The sequence below is a fragment of the Geotrypetes seraphini genome, chromosome 14 (genome assembly GCF_902459505.1).
Source record: "Geotrypetes seraphini chromosome 14, aGeoSer1.1, whole genome shotgun sequence".
Lineage (NCBI taxonomy): Eukaryota > Metazoa > Chordata > Amphibia > Gymnophiona > Dermophiidae > Geotrypetes > Geotrypetes seraphini.
This window is the reverse complement of record NC_047097.1, coordinates 67,147,028-67,167,173: the sequence shown is the minus strand read 5'-3', so window position 1 is coordinate 67,167,173 and position 20,146 is coordinate 67,147,028. Positions and strand designations below refer to the sequence as shown.

General features: G+C 45.0%; 1 protein-coding gene across 3 annotated transcripts in view; it reads right to left on the bottom strand.

Moving 5' to 3' along the window:
• Window positions 1-513: 513 nt before the first annotated feature.
• The window catches only part of RGMA (repulsive guidance molecule BMP co-receptor a), a 62,485-nt gene continuing 42,852 nt past the window's right edge, over window positions 514-20,146 (bottom strand). For all 3 annotated transcript variants that reach the window (XM_033920378.1, XM_033920379.1, XM_033920381.1), the window contains 2 exons: window positions 10,723-11,234; window positions 514-2,968 (listed from right to left, as the gene is read on the bottom strand). In XM_033920378.1, coding sequence (XP_033776269.1) covers window positions 2,273-2,968; window positions 10,723-11,234 — 1,208 coding nt within the window. In that variant the 3' untranslated portion in view covers window positions 514-2,272. The remainder of the gene's footprint in view (window positions 2,969-10,722; window positions 11,235-20,146) is intronic.

The following is a 20,146-nucleotide window of genomic DNA, read 5'->3' as shown; positions in this document are numbered from 1 at the left end:
AGACACATACAATGAGGGTGAGGACTCATTAAACCGGGAGGGGGAGGGGCCAATGAGTGATGCTAGGGCAAACATTGGGGAGGCACTCAGGATTTTGTTCTGAGACCGAGTTAAGAAATGGCAAGACGACCCTTTGCCAGCGCAGGATGCGACATTCTCTAGCAAGGGCACTGCAGATCAAAATGAAGACATTTCAGATTGCTGAAGGACTGTGGGCGGGACCGAGCCGGCCGTCGCAACTGCTGGCAGGTCGTCCATTAGTAACTTAAGCTGAACTGGATGAGTGACAAGCCAGGAAAAGTGAAGATTATCCACCAAAGATTTGGATGCGACCACAAGAACGAGTGCCTTGAATGCACTATGACACAATTAGAAGAACTTGAGGCGAGTTTGCTCTCCTGTCATCCCGGCCAGTTTTACGCTATAAACGCCTTTTTACACTGGGGTGGGAAAGAAGACCGATCAAACAGCTCGCTCTCATTTTTAATGCCACTCCTTCTGTTCTTCTTTGCGTTGAGTGCAGGAGACACATTTTTAGCAACATAGGGGCCCTTTTAGTTGCAGAGAAAAGAAAATTGGAGCTTTTTATGGCCACAGTAAAACGGCCTTAGCACACTAGACAGACCAGTGTGAGGGTGACCTATGGCCAGTTCGTACCGTGGCTTAATAACAGGACCCCATAATATGTGTATACAGACAAGAGGCCTGCTGCATTTTAATAAAAAAATATTTTTAAAAAAAGCACTTTCTTAAAGAATAAGCCAGGAGAGATGGACATTCCAGCAAATTCTCTCACCATTAGCTAGCCATGGGAATGACCTCTCTTATGTCTGCGGTCAGTCAGACTGAATTTTTACATTTTGCTGGGGAATATAAATATTAAAACAGATTGAAATAAAAACTTCTTTGTAACTTCTTCATAGAATATATTCAAGTGGCCAAAAGGCAAAATAGATATACCGAGCTGCATGTCCCGAGGTACCCCCACCCTCTCCAAAATACGGCTTCCACCTTTGCACTGTACATTTTTTTGCAAATGACGGTTCATCTGAGCTAACAGCCACCCTTCAAAATCAGGCATTCCCCAAAGGCTAGGGTTACCAGATCTGTTAGAGAGAGAGAAAAAAAAGATGGCATGTGGCCCTTACACTGTTCTACCCCAGCCCACTCTGCCCCCACACAAACCTCATGACTCCTCCTTCCCCGAGTCTGGGCCGCACCTGGAGGGCATCCAGACGCAGCCCTGAGCTTGGGGCCTTCCAAAACCCAGACAAACTGCCAGGTTTTGAAATTCCGTTCGGACCCCTGGACAATACTCTACGGAGAGGCCATGTCCGGGCTTTCTCGGATGTCTGCTCAAACTACCAAAGGCTCAGAAATGCAACGTCTGTAAATCCTACTGTTTATACCATACACAATTCTGATGCTGCAAATTAAACCCTAAAATTTGGCCCTCTCTGCTCTCGATTTCTGTACAGAATTCCTCCCTTGCATTTTGTTGATTGGTTCATTTAAACCGCTTTACATATTTGTTTTCATGATTCGCAATATATGAAACTAAAGGGTCCTTTTGTTAAGGTGGGCTAACTGGTTTAGCGCACGCTAAATGCTAAGACGTCCCTTATATTCCTATGGCCATCTTAGCATTTAGCATGCGCTAAATCAGTTAGTGCACCTTAGTAAAAAGACCACTAATGAATTTGGCTATGAGGCAGCGCTATCTGAATCCGACATCTGAATACCGCAGAGAGTCCTAGGTAGAACCAGCAGGGCTTCTGGCCATTTCCTGCTCGCTTGGACCTGCCCTGGAAGGCCCTAATACACCGCTATGCCGTCTTCAATTATTTCAACGCAACAACAAGAGCAAACAAACACCCATTACCAAACAAATTAAGCCACTTGTCACAAGTGCAACGTCACGGTCACCACGACTTCTGCAGAACTACAAGGATTAGCTTTGGGAAGAAGAGAGACCAACTCGAAACACTGCTCCCTCCTTCCCCGAGGGCTGCCACACTAAAATGAGGTATGGTACAAAGCTGCTGCTCTCAGGAGGACCAGCAGCTCCAGAGCACCTATCCCTCCATCAACAGCACAGACGGTCTGACGCTGTGGAGGTACCAAACAAGGAGATCTCTACACTGTTTGCTTTAGCTTCTAGTCAAATCTGTAAGCCGTCTTTCTTCTGATTCAGGAAGACTCATATTTCCCTCTCTACATTTTACCCCTCAATTGTTCTGGTCGTCCTCACAGTTTTAGCTGGTAAACACATCTATAGCAATACTGCAAAGTACTGAATCAAACACATCAGTGTTACAAAGAGCTTAGCCAATCCAGAGCCTTGCCTGGAGGCTCTATTGCCTGGCCTCAGGTCCCTTGTCCTCTCAAAAATATGAATTTTGTCCTTGTTGGAGTGTAAAGTTTTGACGTCCTCAAAGGCATAATAAGCAGCAAGTGTGAAATTCACATCCCCTGTGGTTAACAGGTCAAACACGCATGACTGGAAGTAAAGGTCTTCTACAGGCAACTTCTCCTTGCATTTCGCTGTGGCCATTTCGTAAGTGAAGGGCTCCACGGTTGCCGATCCTTGCCTCCGTGGCCGGCTCTCTGCAGCCTGCGTATGGAAGTTTTGGAAGTCAATCTGCTGGTTAAGTGGGCATCCTCGGAGGCAGAGGTGGAGTCCCTGGTTGTCTTTATCTTCGACCGCGTTCACCACCTCTTCTGGCATCCGCACAGCAAAAGTCAGGTAGCGGCCCACTTGCCTCACTACGATGGTCGTGCCAATGTACTTGGCCTGAATCTCGATGTGTTGACCGGCAACCTTCTCGATGATTTTTAGGCTGTTGGCACCACTCTTGTCTCCTCCATTTTTGGAGCCATCTGTGAAAGCTGTGGGAAGTTCATCCATTTCTGCTTGGTATTCCTTCTGGTCTACACACTCCTGGAAGTTTTTGAAAATTATAGTGATCTGCAAGAGAGAGAGAGAGAGAGAAAGAGACACACAGAATTTGGTAAATGCTATAGTTCTAATGATCATACATACATAAAGCTTTCACATAGTAACATAACATAGTAAATGACGGCAGATAAAGACCTGAACAGTCCATCCATAAGTTATACCCATTAAAAAATTCATGATTAGATTAACTTGTCTCTTCTTTGATATTTCTGGGCCATAGACTAAAGTCCACCTGGTATTGTCCTAGGTTCCAAATGCTGAAGTTGCCATCTAAGCTCACTCCAGCCTATCCAACCATCCCGTTGTTTGCAGGATATCTACTGTAAAGTCTGGCCAGTAACGTCCTCATGTTCCAAGTTAGTGGAGTTCCCACTGATGCCCTCCCCAGACCATCCTACACCAAATCACCATATATGGGACACAGGCCATTGAAGTTTGTCCAATACCAGCCTCAGTTCTTTAATTTATACCATTTGGGGTTTTCTTTTAAATTAACATATAGAAGACAGGGAGAACTAAGTTTGGTCTGGTTTTCATGCAGTACACAATGAACATTCATGGTATACACATTTCTAACAATTAGGCTAATTTGCGTTATTTTTGGTTGTCTTGAAAGCTGAATGTGGGTGAACATCTGAGGGACAAATTTGAGAAGTACTGCTAAAAGACCATATGAATATTTATAATTGGTTTTTGTGACTATTAAAAGCATTTTGGGGGCAATTCTCTACAGGCCACCTAAAGTTAGGGGCCAGGATGCTGTGCTAAGGGCAAATTCTATATCGGCAATTCTGCACGGAATTCCCGTTATGGAACATCATTTAGGCAAGGCCACTTATACCACCTCAGTAGCTGACATTCATGTCCGTGACTAAACTCTTGGTATTCTATCATCTTTGCGTGTAAGTGTTGCCCACACCCCTTTTCAATTACACGCTAAAGAATTTGCAGGCTAAGGTTACAGAAAACACCGACTAAATGCGGTTACCCATGTAACTGCAAATTAACTCCAGTTATCACCGATATTAGGTTAATAGTGACAATTAGCAACTAATTTGTCAATGAACTTGCAAGCATATAGGTATTCTATAACCCATGTGCACCATTTTGCCCACTATGGACCAGACTCAGTGAATAGTGCCCCAAAATAGGTGCTAAGTGCTAGTCTATAAAGGAACACGCGTCCTTTATAGAATAGCGCCAATTCCCACGTCTAACTTTAGGCGCCAGACTTGTGCCCGCTGAAATCATGGTGAAAATGCTGGTGCCCAGGTGAGGCACGCTGAAGCAGTATTCTAGGCCACACGTGCAACTTTTCAGAACATCCCCTGCTGTGCTCATGGCCACACTCACTTTTGAATTCTGCGCTATTAGAATTGGACGCCATGCCTTAAAGAATAGTGCGCAAATTTGAATGAATGACAATTAACATCAGTAATTTATTGTAAGCATCCAATTGCTGGCTGTTAGCCAGTTTATTGATGTGCTTGATCAGAAAATAAATTTAAAAAATAATAATTTAAAGGCCATTCTGGGATCACTCAAAGCTACTGATTACATAAAGCTCTGTTTTTCTTAAAATTTGCTACTATTTTTGCTTAATGGGGCAAATTTCTAGGTATTATAGCTATTTGTGTTTTCACCCTCAGCAGTGATACATGTCTAAAAAGATATTTTATGCAAACAAATTTAGCAGAATTTTATTAAATGAACTTTCATTATCTGCACTTTATTGTGGAAAATAACAGAAATTTAACATACACTTCTCCCTCGTCATTCGCAGGGGATACGGGCAGAGCCGGACCGCGAATGCCGAAAAACCACGATTATCCGGCTCTGACCCACCCCCACCTCCCTGCCGCCTTCCCGGCCTTACCTGGTGGTCTAGAGGGCTTTCGGGGCAGGAGCGATCTTCCTGCGCTCCTGCCCCTTGCAGATCGCCATCAGGAAATGGCTGTAGGGAGTTCCCGACGTAGTCTCGAGAGAATCCATTCCAGAAACCCCCGGGAATCTTGAAAAACCGCGCATATGGTTTTTAGCGGGGGAGACAGGAGAGGGCAGCCGGAGCGCTGAATCACTCACGCTCCGGCTGCTCTCTCCTGCCTATCTGGCTGCCCTCTCCTGCCCCTTCATTCGCAGTTGGAAAATACCGTGAATGACCGGGACCGCGAATCGCCAACCGCGAATGACCGGGAGAGCACTGTATTCAAAAAATCCAAGCATGTAACATGGCTAAGTTTTGAAAATTCTTCATCAGGGGTGCAACGTAGCCATGTTGGGGGTTTGGATTTTATGAATTCATTTTATTTTTATGAAAGGTTTTCCTAAAAATATCAGGCTATCAAGTCTGAGAAAGGAGAACAGATATTCTGAAGTTAAATCTCTATTTTCTCTTTTAAATTTACTTGAAAAATTTCTCCTCTCCAGATTATGTAGGTTGGGATTATAAATGTATTTGTTGCTATTTTTATATATTATGTTGGATCAGATTTTATTGCTTATCCATTGTTATTTGTCTTTATTGTGTTGTATAAACAATACCTTGAATACTGTGCGCAATTCTGATTGCCATTATCTCAAAAAATATATAGCAGAATTAGAAAAGGGCGACGAAAATGATAAAAGGGTTGGAACGACTTCCCTATGAGGAAAGGCTAAAGCAGCTAGAGCTCTTCAGCTTGGAGACAAGATGGCTCAAGGGTGGTATAAGAGAGATCTATAAAATACTGAGTGGAGTTGAACAGGTACATGTGAATCCCTTGTTTACTCTTTCCAAAAATACTAGGACTAGGAGGGGCATGCAATGAAGCTACAAAGTAATACATTTAAAACAAACCGGAGAAAATATTTTTTCACACAACGTATAATTAAACTCTGAAATTTGTTGCCGGAGAATGTGGTGAAATCAGTTAGCTTAGCGGGGTTTAAAAAAGGTTTAGATAGTTTCCTAAAAGAGAAGTCCGTAGGCCATTATTGAGATGTCTTGGGGGAAATCCACTTCTTATTCCTAGGATAAGCAGCATAAAACCTGTTTTACTCCTTGGGATCTAGCTAGGTACTTGGGACCTGGGTTGGCCACTGTTGGAAACAGGATACTGGGCTTGATGGACCTTGTCCCAGTTTTCTTATGTTATTACAATAACAAAAATTTAACAAACAAGAAAAGAAAACTTCTTAACTTGAACGTTTTGACCTAAGTCAACATTCATGGGAAAGCTATAGTGGAATGTGCAAACCTGGTCCTTATTCAAGATTTTTTTTGCCATGGAAAAGTATATTTCTAATATAGAGCTTGAGGTTGCTTTATCTAAAAAGGGTTAAACCAGACAGGAAAGGCACCTGGCTGGATAAACTCAGTAGCACCCAATATTCAGCAGTATTTAACCAGTTAACAGCACTGAATATCAATGCTTAATGGCCATCCCCTAACTGAACAAATCAGGAGCAGTCCAGGGGCAACCGCCAGTCAGTAGCAATTTTCGGTCCACTAATCCTATGCAGTTAGGACAGCAAAACAGTTGTCCTAACCCTAGACGCCAAGTTAAATTGGGCACCGGACTGAATATCGTCCGGTACCTAGAAGAGGCAGCTGTAAGAGCAGATCTTCCACGTGCTAAACAGCCACTTCAAGAAGCAAATCGTCAGCTCCTGCAGCTAATCTCACACCAATCTGAGGCAGGCGGCTATAAGCTGCAGGCACATTTGTCAGAATGGGGGAGCATGGGGGGGCCAAGGCTTCCCTCAAATTGTGTTCTTCAGTTTCTCCTCATTCCCTCCCCCAATGCTCCCATTCCACACTTCTACCTTCTCAGCCGGCAGTGCTTTGCCTTACACGCTAGCACTGCCAGCAAGGTTGGTTGGCCAGCTCGTGTCTCCTCTCTATGGCAGACTGTGGGAGAGGGGGCCATGGGGGAGGGTATGAGGAGAGAGAGACCATCAGCTGGAGGTCCGGGAACGTGCATGCAACGGCACTGAATAGCTGAGGTTAGTTCAGCCACGGCCAGAAGCGACTTACAATTCGCTTACTGCCACGGGAAGTAATTCTATATGCAAGCGCTTTAGAAAAGACCAGTTTGTCCAACGCTACTATTCTGGTGACCTGACTGGAGAGCGTTACCGAGACTCATCTCTCTCACTAGCAAAAAAGAGAATTAAAGAAGAGTGAAAGGTAGCAAAAGGAAACAAAAGAACCAGGTCCCAAAAGCAGTTCTAGGAGAGATTGTTCATACCTGGACAAAATCAAGAAAAAAAAAATACCTTAGTTCAGTGGTCTCCAACTCAAACCCTTTGCAGGGCCACATTTTAGATTTGTAGGTACTTAGAGGGCCTCAGAAAAAATAGTTAATGTCTTATTAAAAAAATGATAATTTTGCATGAGGTAAAACTCTTTACAGTTTATACATATTTCCTTTTGGCTAAGTCTTAATAATAATATTGTAATTTATAGCTAAAGAGACATTTGAGCAAGAAACTGTTTTATTTTACTTTTGTGATTATGATAAACAGACCGAGGGCCTCAAAATACGACCTGGCGGGCCGCATATGGCCCAAGGCCGCATGTTTGAGACCACTGCCTTAGTTCCTTGGGTCCTATTTCTATGACAGGAAACCTTTATCTACTAGAAAATCCCTGGATAAATAGGCCCTTTTGTTCTACAGTCTGAGATTTTCAACAGAACTCAAGGCAGCTGAAAACATGTCGATGTGTCAACAGCCTCTATATCCCTGTGAAAATTTGTCCCCGCCAAAATCTGTAGGCTCAGGAGTTTCTCTGTCGCTGCAGGCACTGCCAACATGTTACTGGCTTATCATTTCTAGCAATAATTCACACAGACACACACAAAAGCTCAAAATCCAACCCTGAGGCCCAAAAGGCTGTCATTCATTTAAGGGGAGTGTTCTTGATTTATAATCATCTATGGTTCTCCGCCCATTCCTGCTTCACACCTCTGTGGTCCCAGCGCAGGTCATAATGAATAAACTTTTCCAACCTCATTCAAACCTGGCCCTGAGCAAATTCTTGCAGTTTACAGGGAGGCTGATTCCTGTAGGACTGAGTGCTTCTGAAATTCGTGGCTAGTACCTAACGCAAAGCTGGCTAATTGGGGGGCGTTCCAAAGGCGGAGTCAGCGCTTGGCCGCTTAAGTGCCGATATTCCGCCCTTTAAGTGGTCAAGCTTAGCACATACATGGGACCGCCTAAAAGTCTGCCTTATTTCAGACGCTAGCGACTAGCCCATGGCCATTTAAGTGTTGAATATCGACATGTGTCAGCCAGCCTAAAAATATTACTGGATCTTTTAAAGCCCGCACAGGTCCCGGTTTTGAATATGTAGGTACAATACCGTTGGCAGTGAGCAAAATACTCACACTACCAGCTGAATACTGGAGCCAAAAACTTATAGAATACTGGAAATTAAGGACCCGATTCTCTGTTTTGGATACCGATCGCGTGTCAATCATGCGTTGGCGTCGAAAAGAGAATCGCATCTACAGTCCCAGTCAGACGCCCCAAACGCGGGCCAGCATTTTCCAGGCTTACATTTAAGGCGTCTGTCTTGCGTTTATGTAGCGTCTCGCATCTTGAACTCACCCAAGGCCACTTCCGAATGAAGCCACACTCACGCCCCACCTTGGGCATGCTTAAGCTTCATTACATGTCTCCATAGATGTGCTCCAGAGGCCTCAATGTGGGTGTCCTGCCTCGGAGAGGTTTTAAAAAAAAACCAAAAAAAAACCCTGCGTCCCTATTGGCTGCCAAATGGCGGTAGAACGCCTACTGCTGCCTGCCATTGGGATGCGTGTTTTTGAGAATCAGGCCCTAAGTGCGCATCTGTGGTACTAGGCACACACATGCCAGCTGTAAGTTTTTGTACCTAACTAAACATGTGCACATTTTCGCTGTTATGCTAGGATTCTATAAAGAAAGTAGGCATCTACCTATATTCCTTTATAGCGGTGAATCGCAAACTGTGTGGAAGAGGAGAGTCATCCACGCTGGTTGCCTGCCTATGTCTTGCGGCGAGAGGCACGTCCTGCAAGGACGACGCTCCTCCTGGCCGGCGTCTCTCCTCTTCTCCATGCACCTCCCGGATCCCTGTAACGGTGGTGCCGCGGCAAGACGGGCCTCTGCGCATGCACGGACGTTGATGCAATGACATCACGCATGCACGTGATGTCATCGCGTCAACTTCTGGGTTGCCTTCCGGCCGTGGCACTGCATTTAGTGTGCCGCCGGCCGCAAAAGTTTGCGGGACACTGCTTTATACCAGGTGCCCAGTTATAGAACTGTCCCCCACCCCCCATCCCTATAAGCTACACATCCATCCCCGGTAAGGACAAAAAAAAAAAAATCAACAGTTTCTAAAATCAAGCAGTGCCAGGAATAGATAATTAGAAGTATTATTTTAAGTGCTCTTCCTATTAGTATTATTGAAATATGTGGGGTGAGAGATTGTACACTAGCAGATCGGAAAAGGACTGAAATTCTGGGCTGGCTGGAGCATATCATCTTCACAAGGCGAGAACTCTCAGCAGAAACCCGACACGGGGGACTATTTTATTACGAAGGCTCAACATTTTCCATCTGATTTCCTCACAACTGTGTATCTGCTGCTGTCGTGAATTTATCTTGGCTAGCATCATGCGGCGAGAAGAGCTCAGAGCCCAGAACATGTTGATAGTAATGTGGAAATGAGGATTGCGATGGAAAAAGTGACCGTGCAAAATGATGCATGGAGCTCCCTCCCTGTCTGCACAGTGGAGTCTGCAAATGGAAAGCTTTCGGCTCAAACTACCAGAGTACACAGTCAAATTATTCTTGGTGCATCATCACACAGACATTACATCAACATTTCTGAAACTGTAAATTTGCCTTTTTTCGGGGCTCCGGAACTCCGATACAAGCTTAAAAGCTTGAGCCTTCATAGAACGTATAAGGGGGAAATGAACGCCAAAGTCTAGGCATGCACAATTTTCCTCAAGTATTTTATAAAATACATATGCCCCCAAATTCTATAAAGGGCATGCACATGTAACTAAATGCACATTCATATTCAATCTTGTTTTCAGTTTTGGCTGAAAATGTTAAGAGCATTTTCAACTGAAACGTTACGCTGGGTCCCCTACCTCCTCCTCCCTCCTGAACAGAAAAAGCCCTTTTACTTTCTCTTCCCCCCCACCCCCCAACTCATCTGTAAGTCCCCTTTGGCCTACCATACATCTGTTGGTGGTCTAGTGGCTAGTAGGAGCAGGAGTGCTCCCTAGTCACACCTGCCCATGTTGATTCCAATCTCAAAATGGCTGCCAAGACATGGTGGCAGCCATTTTGGCAGCAGAGATGATATGGGAAGAAACAACTAGGGATTGCTCTGGCCTTGACTAGCCACGAGACCACCAAAGGACATACAATAGCTCTGGTGGGGAAGGATCTATGGGCAGGTTCATTCTGTTCGGGGGCCGGGCCCTAGAGGTCAGTTTCTGTTTTGGTCTAAAAATCACAAGTATGTGCTTATTATTGTTTGAGCTTGTGTGGTATTAGGTTCGATTATTTCATTTAAGTTGCAGCTGCTCCACGAAGCTAATTGTCTAGTCATACCTAATAGACTGAGCCAGCCCTGCTCCCCTACCCATAAAGGAAGCTCATTAACAGAGCACGCTCAGAAACTTTTCAAGTTGGTACAAATGAATTTTCTAGGCCAGCTCTAGAACTGCGACACTATTCGACATGCTGGAATGAACAAACACTAGCCAGTTCAAATTTACCTTGCTCGTTGCAGTTGCTGTCGATCCAGGTAAGACAGGTGTGTTGGTGACTTGTACATACAGGTAATTGTTGTCTATCAGCGGCCAAGCCCCTTGTATTTTGCAGGTCTGAAAGCTGTCGGTGAAAGTCCTAAGGTGGGGATCCCCAAAAAGACCGCAGTGGGTATAGTTCGGGGGGGCCGAGTGTTTATGAAAACTCTTCTCGTAATGGCAGATCTCTGGGCTGTCGGATCGCTCCTGGCTATCCCCTGCGGGCAACGTTCGCAGACGAGGCTGGGAGGTGGGGCCATCTTTTGAGCAGTTGTGGTTGTTCATCAGGTCCTCTATGCCGTGGACAGCTGAGTGATAGGCCAAGTCACCTCGACAAGTGCGGGCGGTCCGGCGGGTGCAGTGGGCATATGCACGGAGCGCTATACAGTACTCGGGTGCTTCCTCTGCGCCCAGGTGATGCGGGCCCGATGTTGCTGCCCAGAAATCAGAGGTGCACTTTAAGATCCTGCATTGGAAGCTTGCTGTAAGACAGAGAGAGAGAGAGAAACGGGTCATAAAAAGGATGCTCTTATCCATCCCACCAGCAGGATATTCCATGCTCATTTACACAGAGAAGTACCATACATATGCAAGTAGCCCTGGACTCATTAATCTGGAAGCAAGGCACATAACCAGTTCTTCACAGAAAGAAACAGCAACTACAGACACTTTGCATAACAAGCCTGTTTACCTAACTGGGAGGAAGATTCTCAAAACTGTCCCTAAAGATGTTCACTAAACAGTTCGCTCCAGCCGGTTTAGCATACATGTATTTTAGCCGATTATCAAAACGGCTGACCACGGTCTTTTCCGTACTTTCTAGCAGTCTCCGACTCTGCCATGCAAATGTAGTACAACGAGGTCATTAATGTTAAAATGAGCACTCCGGACAATTCGCTATCATAGCAGGGTGATTTCCTAACTTTGCTGTAGTACATTTGTGGGCAAATTTTTCTGGCAGGGTCTGAGCTGTCGTAGACTAATTTTCCTATCAATGCCTGGGCGCTGATTGGCTCAGGCACTGACAGGAAAGTAAGGTTTGACAGCTCAGACTGCCCCCCCAAAAAAATTTGTTGTAAAAAAAGAGGCCCAAATCGAAGATCAACAGGAGGGATGCCCACTCCCTCCTGTTGCCAAACCCCCCCCCCCACACACACACACCCCTGGCAGCAGGAAGGATGCCCACTCCCTCCCGCCACCGCCAAACAACCCTCCCCCAGCAGCAGGAGGGATGCCCATTCCCTCCCGCCATCAAACAGCCACCCCCCCAAAAAAACAGCAGGAGGGATGCCTACTCCCTCTGGCCAGCAGGCCCACCACTTCAAAATGGTGGGCCTTCCCCTACCCGGTGCATCCTGGGATGTGCCAGGGAGGGGCCTAAATGTCTGATTGGCCCAGGCGCCTAAAGCCACTCTCATAGGAAGCCTCCCCTGGGCCAATCAGGGACTTTGACCCAGGTGGAGGGCGGGAGTGGGCATCCCTCCTGCCAATCTTCATTTGGGGGTCTTTTTTCAAAAACTTGTATATGTATTCCACACATGTGCCGGTCGCTATCTCTAGCGACTCTTCCCATGCAAATTTGGAGACCCTCCACGAACCTCATTTGCATACGTGTTTTTTTGTTTTTTTTAGGAATGACTCATCTTTTTGAAATTGTTACACTAGCGGGTCATCAGATTTTACCGCAAACATTAGAGAATCTTTCCCTGGGTGCTTAATATAAAGCGGGTTAGCGTTAGCATGAGCTAGAGCAATGAAAGTGTTAATGAACTGGTCTCTTTAAAAAAAGAACAGCTCATTTACATTTAAAATGGCTACAACTTAGCTATACCTCCCCAAGGTATAGTTAGGCTTTGTTAACCTCAAAGCCTGAGGTGGACTAGCTAGGCTTCCCCGGGATGGACTGGTAGCACCTCCCCCCCCCACCCCACCCCACCCCACAAACAGAAATTATGCCACCCTCTCTCTCTACTGGCTACCTTGCACGTTCTTTTGCTACTGCGAAGCAAACAGCATCATTTTGAACTATTCCTCCTTTCCCTCCTCCCCCCCCCCACTATATGTCACCATTGGTGGCACCACAGGTCTTCATTAATTTTTAAAGCCGAGGCCACTTATTCTAATAAGGTTCACCAAATATCTTCACGACCCTGCTGACTAGTGTGCGTCAATGACATCAGTCCCCACCAGGCCACCTTCAAGGTTGTGAGCATTTCCAAATGCATTCTCTTTTGTCTCTTGAGAAATGCCTTATCCTTCAAGCGTGTGGCCCCCCCCCCTTCCCCCATCCACTTTCCCCTTTGTCCTGAGTCTGGGTAGAGAGACAGAGTTGCAGGAAAAAAAAAAAAAAAGACAGATAATGGGGGCCACTCCAGGGGCTGCCATTGGCCCCCCAGGCCTTGCATTGAAAAACACCGTGTTACGGTAAGAACATAAGCATTGCCTGCCACAAAATCATGGGTTTTAATTGCTAATCAGTTTGCCTAATGGAAATTTAATATGGCTATCCATTTCGGAACTGTCTACATCGTTGGTTGAAAGGTGCTACATTAATTATCACTGCATCATCACTTGCTCAAATGATTTGGGTTTCTATAAACTTAAGAAGTAAATCTCAATATAAGAAATAAGAATAGCCTTACTGGGTCAGACCAAAGGTCCATCAAGCCCAGTAGCCTGTTGTCATGGTGGCCAATCCAAGTTGCCTAACATTATGTCGGGATGATGACACAACCCCTGCTCCTCCCGGGCCCAGGCCCTGCCTTGGAGTTGCATGCTGGGAAATTTAGTTACGTGCATAATTGCCAACTATAGCCAATAACTGGTTAAGGCCAATTAACGTCGAATTAATCTATTAAGTTACACGTGTCAGTTTATGTTTATTAAAATCTTTATATACCGCCTATACAGCCAAAGAGGATCAAATTTGTGAAAAGAACTCCATTAACAACCAAAACTAATATAAAAATATATTTAGGCACCTAATGTAATGTTTCTTGGTTGTATTGTAAGATGTCCATTGTATTATTGTTATTTTGTTGTTTTATTGCAATATGTGTTGCATGAAAAGCTTGTAATTTGTTATTTTTCATTTGGGTGTTTTAAGCGATACCGCTCTCCATGCGGTTACAAAAGTTAAAAAAAGAAAATAGGAAAAGGAGAAAATTGCGACAAATCAAGACAGTGGGTACGAGAGGAAAAAAGTTAAATGACAGTAATTGGGTTCAGTTTATTGGGCGTTATCACCCCCTTTAGAGATTCACCAAAGATAGAGTCAATACATCTAGATTTCTTTCAAGGAAGTGAGGAAGCAAGTCAGCGTAAACCCACTCTCATGATCCTTCTTAGAAATAAACCTTCTCCCTGGAACACCGAAACACCCCTGTAACCCCCCCCCCCCCACCCCACATGCCCCCTCCAAACAAACTGGCATTATCTGTGAAGAATGTACGACTGCACAGGATTACGAGCCCTCCTGTAATGTGCACACCTGAAGAAAACAAACACCATGTGTGCTTAAGAGGAACCCAGAGCACACAATGGAGTCTTCAGAAACTGCCCGCAGTCACCTGATCTCCTGGGCCAAGCGCCAGAACACATCGCAGGCCTAGCCCTTGAGAGCAGTGCATGCCGACCTCTGCCCCCAGCGCGATACTCTTTGAAGAAGAAGAAAGCTAAATATCAAAGACCAACACCTGAAAGGAAAACGGTGACAAAAGAGAAAGCAGCCTTTAACCTTTGCTATGGAAATCAGCTACTGCAGACACTGCGCCAAGTTTCAGGTACTTCTGTGGAACATAAAGAGCCAGGAATGGGCCCAGTGAAATAGCTACATGTATAGGCACATATTCACAGGCTAGCTAGATTACGATTAGAAGCCATTGAAATAGATATTCTTGGGATATGGGATCGGGCCTGTGGAATCAAGAGTCAGAAGCAATTTTAGGTGACGTTGGGAGTCGGAGGTGGTAAAAATGTACTGATTTTGAATCCAGCTTCAAAAAAAAAAAATAGTACAACATGGGCAAGCAATCCTGGCATCAGTGCCCAGAAGTAAACACCCCCTCCAATCTGACTTCCCGGGTTAGTGCAGTAGCACGAGAAAGGGGGAGGCTCAGCAGGGAATTTCTTTGGCTGATGGGGCTTTGGCATCTCTGCCAGCAATTTAACAGATGCAGCAAAGGTATGGAGGGGGGGCCTGAGCTCAAAGCGAGGCCGGGCCCGGCCCTTCCCCGAGAATGACATGGTGACAGAATTCATCACCATTCCCACCCCTGATTTTCACGTCACCATTTAGGCGTTAATTAATAGGCAGGCATACATCTGAGTGTGTTTAAATTTTGCATTTCAGCATTAACTTATATGCGCCCGAGTGTGGGACCCACCCCTGTTCTGCCCACAAGTATGCCCTCCCCCCACCACTTCAGTTGTCTGCCAAGCAGTTTGCATGCCGAGTTTGCAGAAAACCACTTGCCGACCAAATGGTACTGACATGCAGGAACGTAGCAATCACAATACAGTTAAATGCAGAATCTTAGCACCCAACTACCTTTAGGGAAAGAGAATGGGACTTGATATACCGCTTTTCTGTGGTTACAATCAAAGCGGCTTACATATTATATACTAATTTTGTACCTGGGACAACAGAGGGTTAAGTGACTTATCCAGAGTCACAAGGAGCTGTGGTGGGAATCGAACCTAGTTCCACAGGTTCTCAGGCCTCTGTACTAACAGGCTATTCCTCCACTCTTTAGGCGCTAAGATTAGAGAATGAGGGGGGTTTGTGGGTACTTTTGTACACATGAAGCTTAAAGGTGGCTTTCAAACAGGAAATAAACATGAGCTGTTTCCCTTGGAAAGCTGCCAACATAAACTGCATCCGATAGGCACAGGTGGAGGAACAGAGACACAACACCTTACACCTCCCCCCCCCCACCATAAAACAAAGTCAGGAGTGGGCCCTATTTAATCCATCTTAAAGAGTGGTACTGTGAAAGCAAGTCCATCATCCTGACCCACTTTTTATCCAGCCTGTACTTTTGCTATGCTGTGAAAGTTTGTCCATATTTTGAAGGAACAATGTTCAACCAGTGCATTCTAGCTTGGTAACTCCTCAGTCACCTGGCTTTGAAAATTGCTCTCTGTGCCTACAGGCATTAAGACTCTCAAAATCTGGACGTATGTGATAGACATTGAGGTATCCAAGATCTGGAGGAACCAAGCTCTTAGGAAAAATGTTTCTCTGGGGACACATTTTTCCTGAAGGACTGAGTGAACGCGTATAAAGTATCCTGGTTACCAGTTTTGTCCTTTTGAATACATAGATAGAGGCCAAGCGAGTTTCATGTAAAATTATGGGACTAGTGAGCTGGTTCTACCCGGTGACCAAAAGTTTTCCTACCCTAGTTCTGAATTGCTAAACTAGCAGTATACAGACCAGTCTATCAGTTATAGAAGGAAAAAGCGGCTTGAACATCCATCCAGCAGCAGACAGAAACCAAGTCAACTATCAAAATCAGAACTCTCCAAGCCATGGTTCAATGGATCGGTTCTAAGTGTAAATCTGAGTTGCGTTGGATATGGACTTCACATATGGAACATAAGATTTGCCGCTGCTGGGTCAGACCAATGGCCCATCGTGACCAGCAGTCTGCTCACATGGCGGCCCTTAGGTCAAAGACCAGTGCCCTATTCAACCTCATCTTGAATCCCTGAAGGGTGCTTTCCCCTATAACAGCCTCCGGAAGAGCGTTCCAGTTTTCTGTCACTCTCTGGGTGAAGAAGAACTTCCTTACGTTTGTACGGAATCTTTTTCCTTCTAACTTTAGCGAGGGCCCTCTTGTTCTCTTCACCTCGGAGAGAGTGAACAGTCTCTCTTTCTCTACTAAGTCAATTCCCTCCAATATCTTGAATGTTTCGATCATGTCTCATTGAGGCTGATGGGGGGTCGATGGCTCACAGAATTTGTCGCATTCAATCTGATGCAGATCATACAGACCTTTCATGTTCTCTGGTCTACAAACATATGTAATAAAAGGTGTTTCTGGGAAAAAATGCATTACAGCAAGGTCTAGAAATGATTTCAACACATTATATAATAAAAACAGTGGCTACCACATTAACCCACCTAGATGCACAGAAATAAAGAGGTGGCACATTTTTACTTGCTTAAGTAATTAATCAGCCCTATAAAAAAGGTATCAATTGCTCTGCATGCCACCTGTTCCATCCCATACTCCCCAGTGGATCTTTCAATTGCTGCTCGAGAGTTTAATGGTGCGTATACAGCCAGGCAACACCTTGAAATAAACATTTTATCTTATCATCAAGGCCAAAGAAAGTGTTGCTTACAAAGGTGAGTCATTCTGTACACCAGGATAACCTCACCCTCCACCTGAAGCCTGGCTGCAATGTTACCTGTGCTGACGCTGAACTAGGGCCAACGTAAAAGAAATACACTTGAAACCAGAAGAGAAAGCACCAACTCATCCTGTATTGACTGAGAAACAGCTGATTCTGACGCTGACAACCTCCTGTTCTACAATGCCAAAAGCCTCTGTTTCCTCACCTACTATGCTTGTGACGCACCCTGCGGATGACGGAACGTGAAGGGCCTGTTGAAAAGGATCCTAACCATTTGAAGTCCGTTCTTGCCCCTATAATCCAGCTGATGACCTAGAATGAATGGACACCGGACAACTTACAAAATACTTTTGCTAGCCTTTAAGATCAAACTTACTATACTAACTCTCCAGCTTTTTGAGACAAATATCTAATTCCTAATGGCTCCTCTCGATTACTACGATCTAAAAGTCAGAACTTTTTTTACTATCCCCTCCATTAGGGGATTTTTTTATGACACTACACGCAATACCGTATTCTCCGTCCTTTGGAATGCTCTCCCATTAGATATCGGCTTGGAAGAATCATTGGACAAATTCAAGACCAAATTATAAACTTATTCAGGGAGGCCTTCCTAACACGAGAATGGACGATACACCCAACCTCCTCACTTCGCACTCAGAAATAAATACCAACCGCTTTCGTAATCCCCTCCCCTTTTACCACCTCTTTAAAATTTATTTTATCTCGATGTACTAATTTACTCTTGCGTAGCCCCAGATCCTCTCGTGTCTGTATGACTATGTCCAGTCTACAAATATACTTATTTTAAGTTTCTTTGTATACCCTTTTAAAATTTTTTAGTATTGTAAACCGCCTAGAACAGTGGTTCCCAACCCTGTCCTGGAGGAACACCAGGCCAATTGGGTTTTCAGGCTAGCTCTAATGAATATGCATGAAGCAAATTTGCATGCCTATCACTTCCATCATATGCAAATCTCTCTCATGCATATTCATTAGGGCTAGCCTGAAAACCCGATTGGCCTGGTGTTCCTCCAGGACAGGGTTGGGAATCACTGGTCTAGGTACATGTTGATAGACGGTATATCAGATTTGGAATAAACTTGGAGAGGGCACCATACAAACAGTCAGGAGCTGAACGCTGGAATTTATTACACTTTACTACCATTGCCCCTGAATTGCTGAATTCGCTTCCCGCTGAAGGTGATGCCTGGTGTCTGAGGCAAGGAGGTGTGGTGTCTAGGCCTAGGTCCCTTCTCTTGAACATGGGTGTCACCCTCTGCCGCTTACTAGAGTCACTTCTCTTTCCTGTTAAATTACTTCAACAAGCTCTGCAATGGCACACTATCCTATATTTGCCCCTGCGAGATGGACATGGCGCTGGATGTGTGGTTGTTTGAAACTTGTCGCCCAAGATTTCTCCTTTTCTCTCACTTCAGGGAAATGGGAATTTTTTTTTACCAGGTATGCAATCTGTTGCTTTTCAGAGGTGGGCCACATCTGGTTTACAGTTTATTTTTCAAATGTATACTGAAGGGGAGGGGTCAACTGGCTTCTTCTGCTTCCTTGCAACGTACATTTGGACTCTTAGGCTTAGATGTTTTTGCATATTTACAAGCTAGACATTATGTTCGTTCCCTACCAACTTGTCATTTGACGGACACCTGTCAGGAGGCACTTTTGGAGATGTTTAGTCTGTCTGCACAACAACTGATTCCCCTTCGTTTTCCATCACGTGGGCATTCGAGACTGTCAACTTGACCCTAATTTTACCATATTGGCAGCAACATGGGCAGAGGACCTTCAATGTGAGCCGACCAACCGCCAGGTACAGCAAGTGGTGAAAAATTGGAGGAAAGTGTCCTCCAACGTTCTACACTGGGAATTGCAGCTTAAGTTTATTCTTTGCCTTTATATTTCACCCATGCGAGCATGTCGGGTGGGCATTACCCAGGTGTGTTACTGCCCGAAATGTAATAGGCGCATGCCTCGCTGGGACATATGTTTTGGTCTTGCCCGCGTATTCTTCAATTCTGGCAGCAATTGGGCCGCTATATCTCCTCTCTCTGGGGTAGCCGGTGGACTCCGACCCCCAGAGCACTATTTGGATTCTATACTATTGCTTCTGCCAAACCTAAGGGTCTCTCAGCTTTTGTGGCTCGAGTGATGTTACTTGGCAAGAAGGCAATTTTGTCTCAATGGCTGGCCAGTGAACTCCCGACCTACAGTCAATGGAGATCATAGCATTTTTCAGACTTAGACACTGGCCCTTGCCGCAGATTCTGTTGGTTTTGGGAGCGTTTTTGGCTGAGTCTTACGCCTACTGTTAGAAGTCGCCTACTGAACTTATAATAAGAGCATTTTATAGTTTCCTGTCACACACACATCCGCGCAAGCTCTAGGCCCTCCAGATGTGTATGGAGCTTGTCCAGAAGAAGGCAGGCAGCTTTGTGGGGGGTGGGGCGGTACTGGAGACAGAACAAGGCGGGATCACGTGTCCGGGGTTTCCTGGAGAAAAATATGGTAACTCTAGTCATTCCATGTCAAGTGGTCCACAGCTCCTCACACGACCATCTCGGAAATTATTGAAAATTTTTCAGAAGAGGATTGCCAAAGTTTGGGGACATGATCTCAACTAGGTCCTTTATTTGGGCCACTTTTATGTAGCCGCAGAAGATGTTGAGTGGGGATCCTCCTTGAAACTGAACCAATTACACTAAATTGAGATAGGTGCTAATACCAGTCTAACACAGCTTAAAATACTACTGTGGATGCGCTCAGGCGTCCTGCAGTGACTTTATTCTTTATTTTATAAATTTATATTCCACCTAGATGCTAGAAGAATTACAATGAAAATTAAATAAAAATTCCCACGTCAATAACTTTGAAAAGTGTGCGCGCTAAAATGTTTTCTTTTTTTGGAGGGGGTATTCAGGGGCAGAGAGTGGATATCCCATATGTTATCTATTTAATGCAATAAATTACTGCGTACTAGAGAATAAATTTGTCCCTGCAGGAACTCAATTTCCCC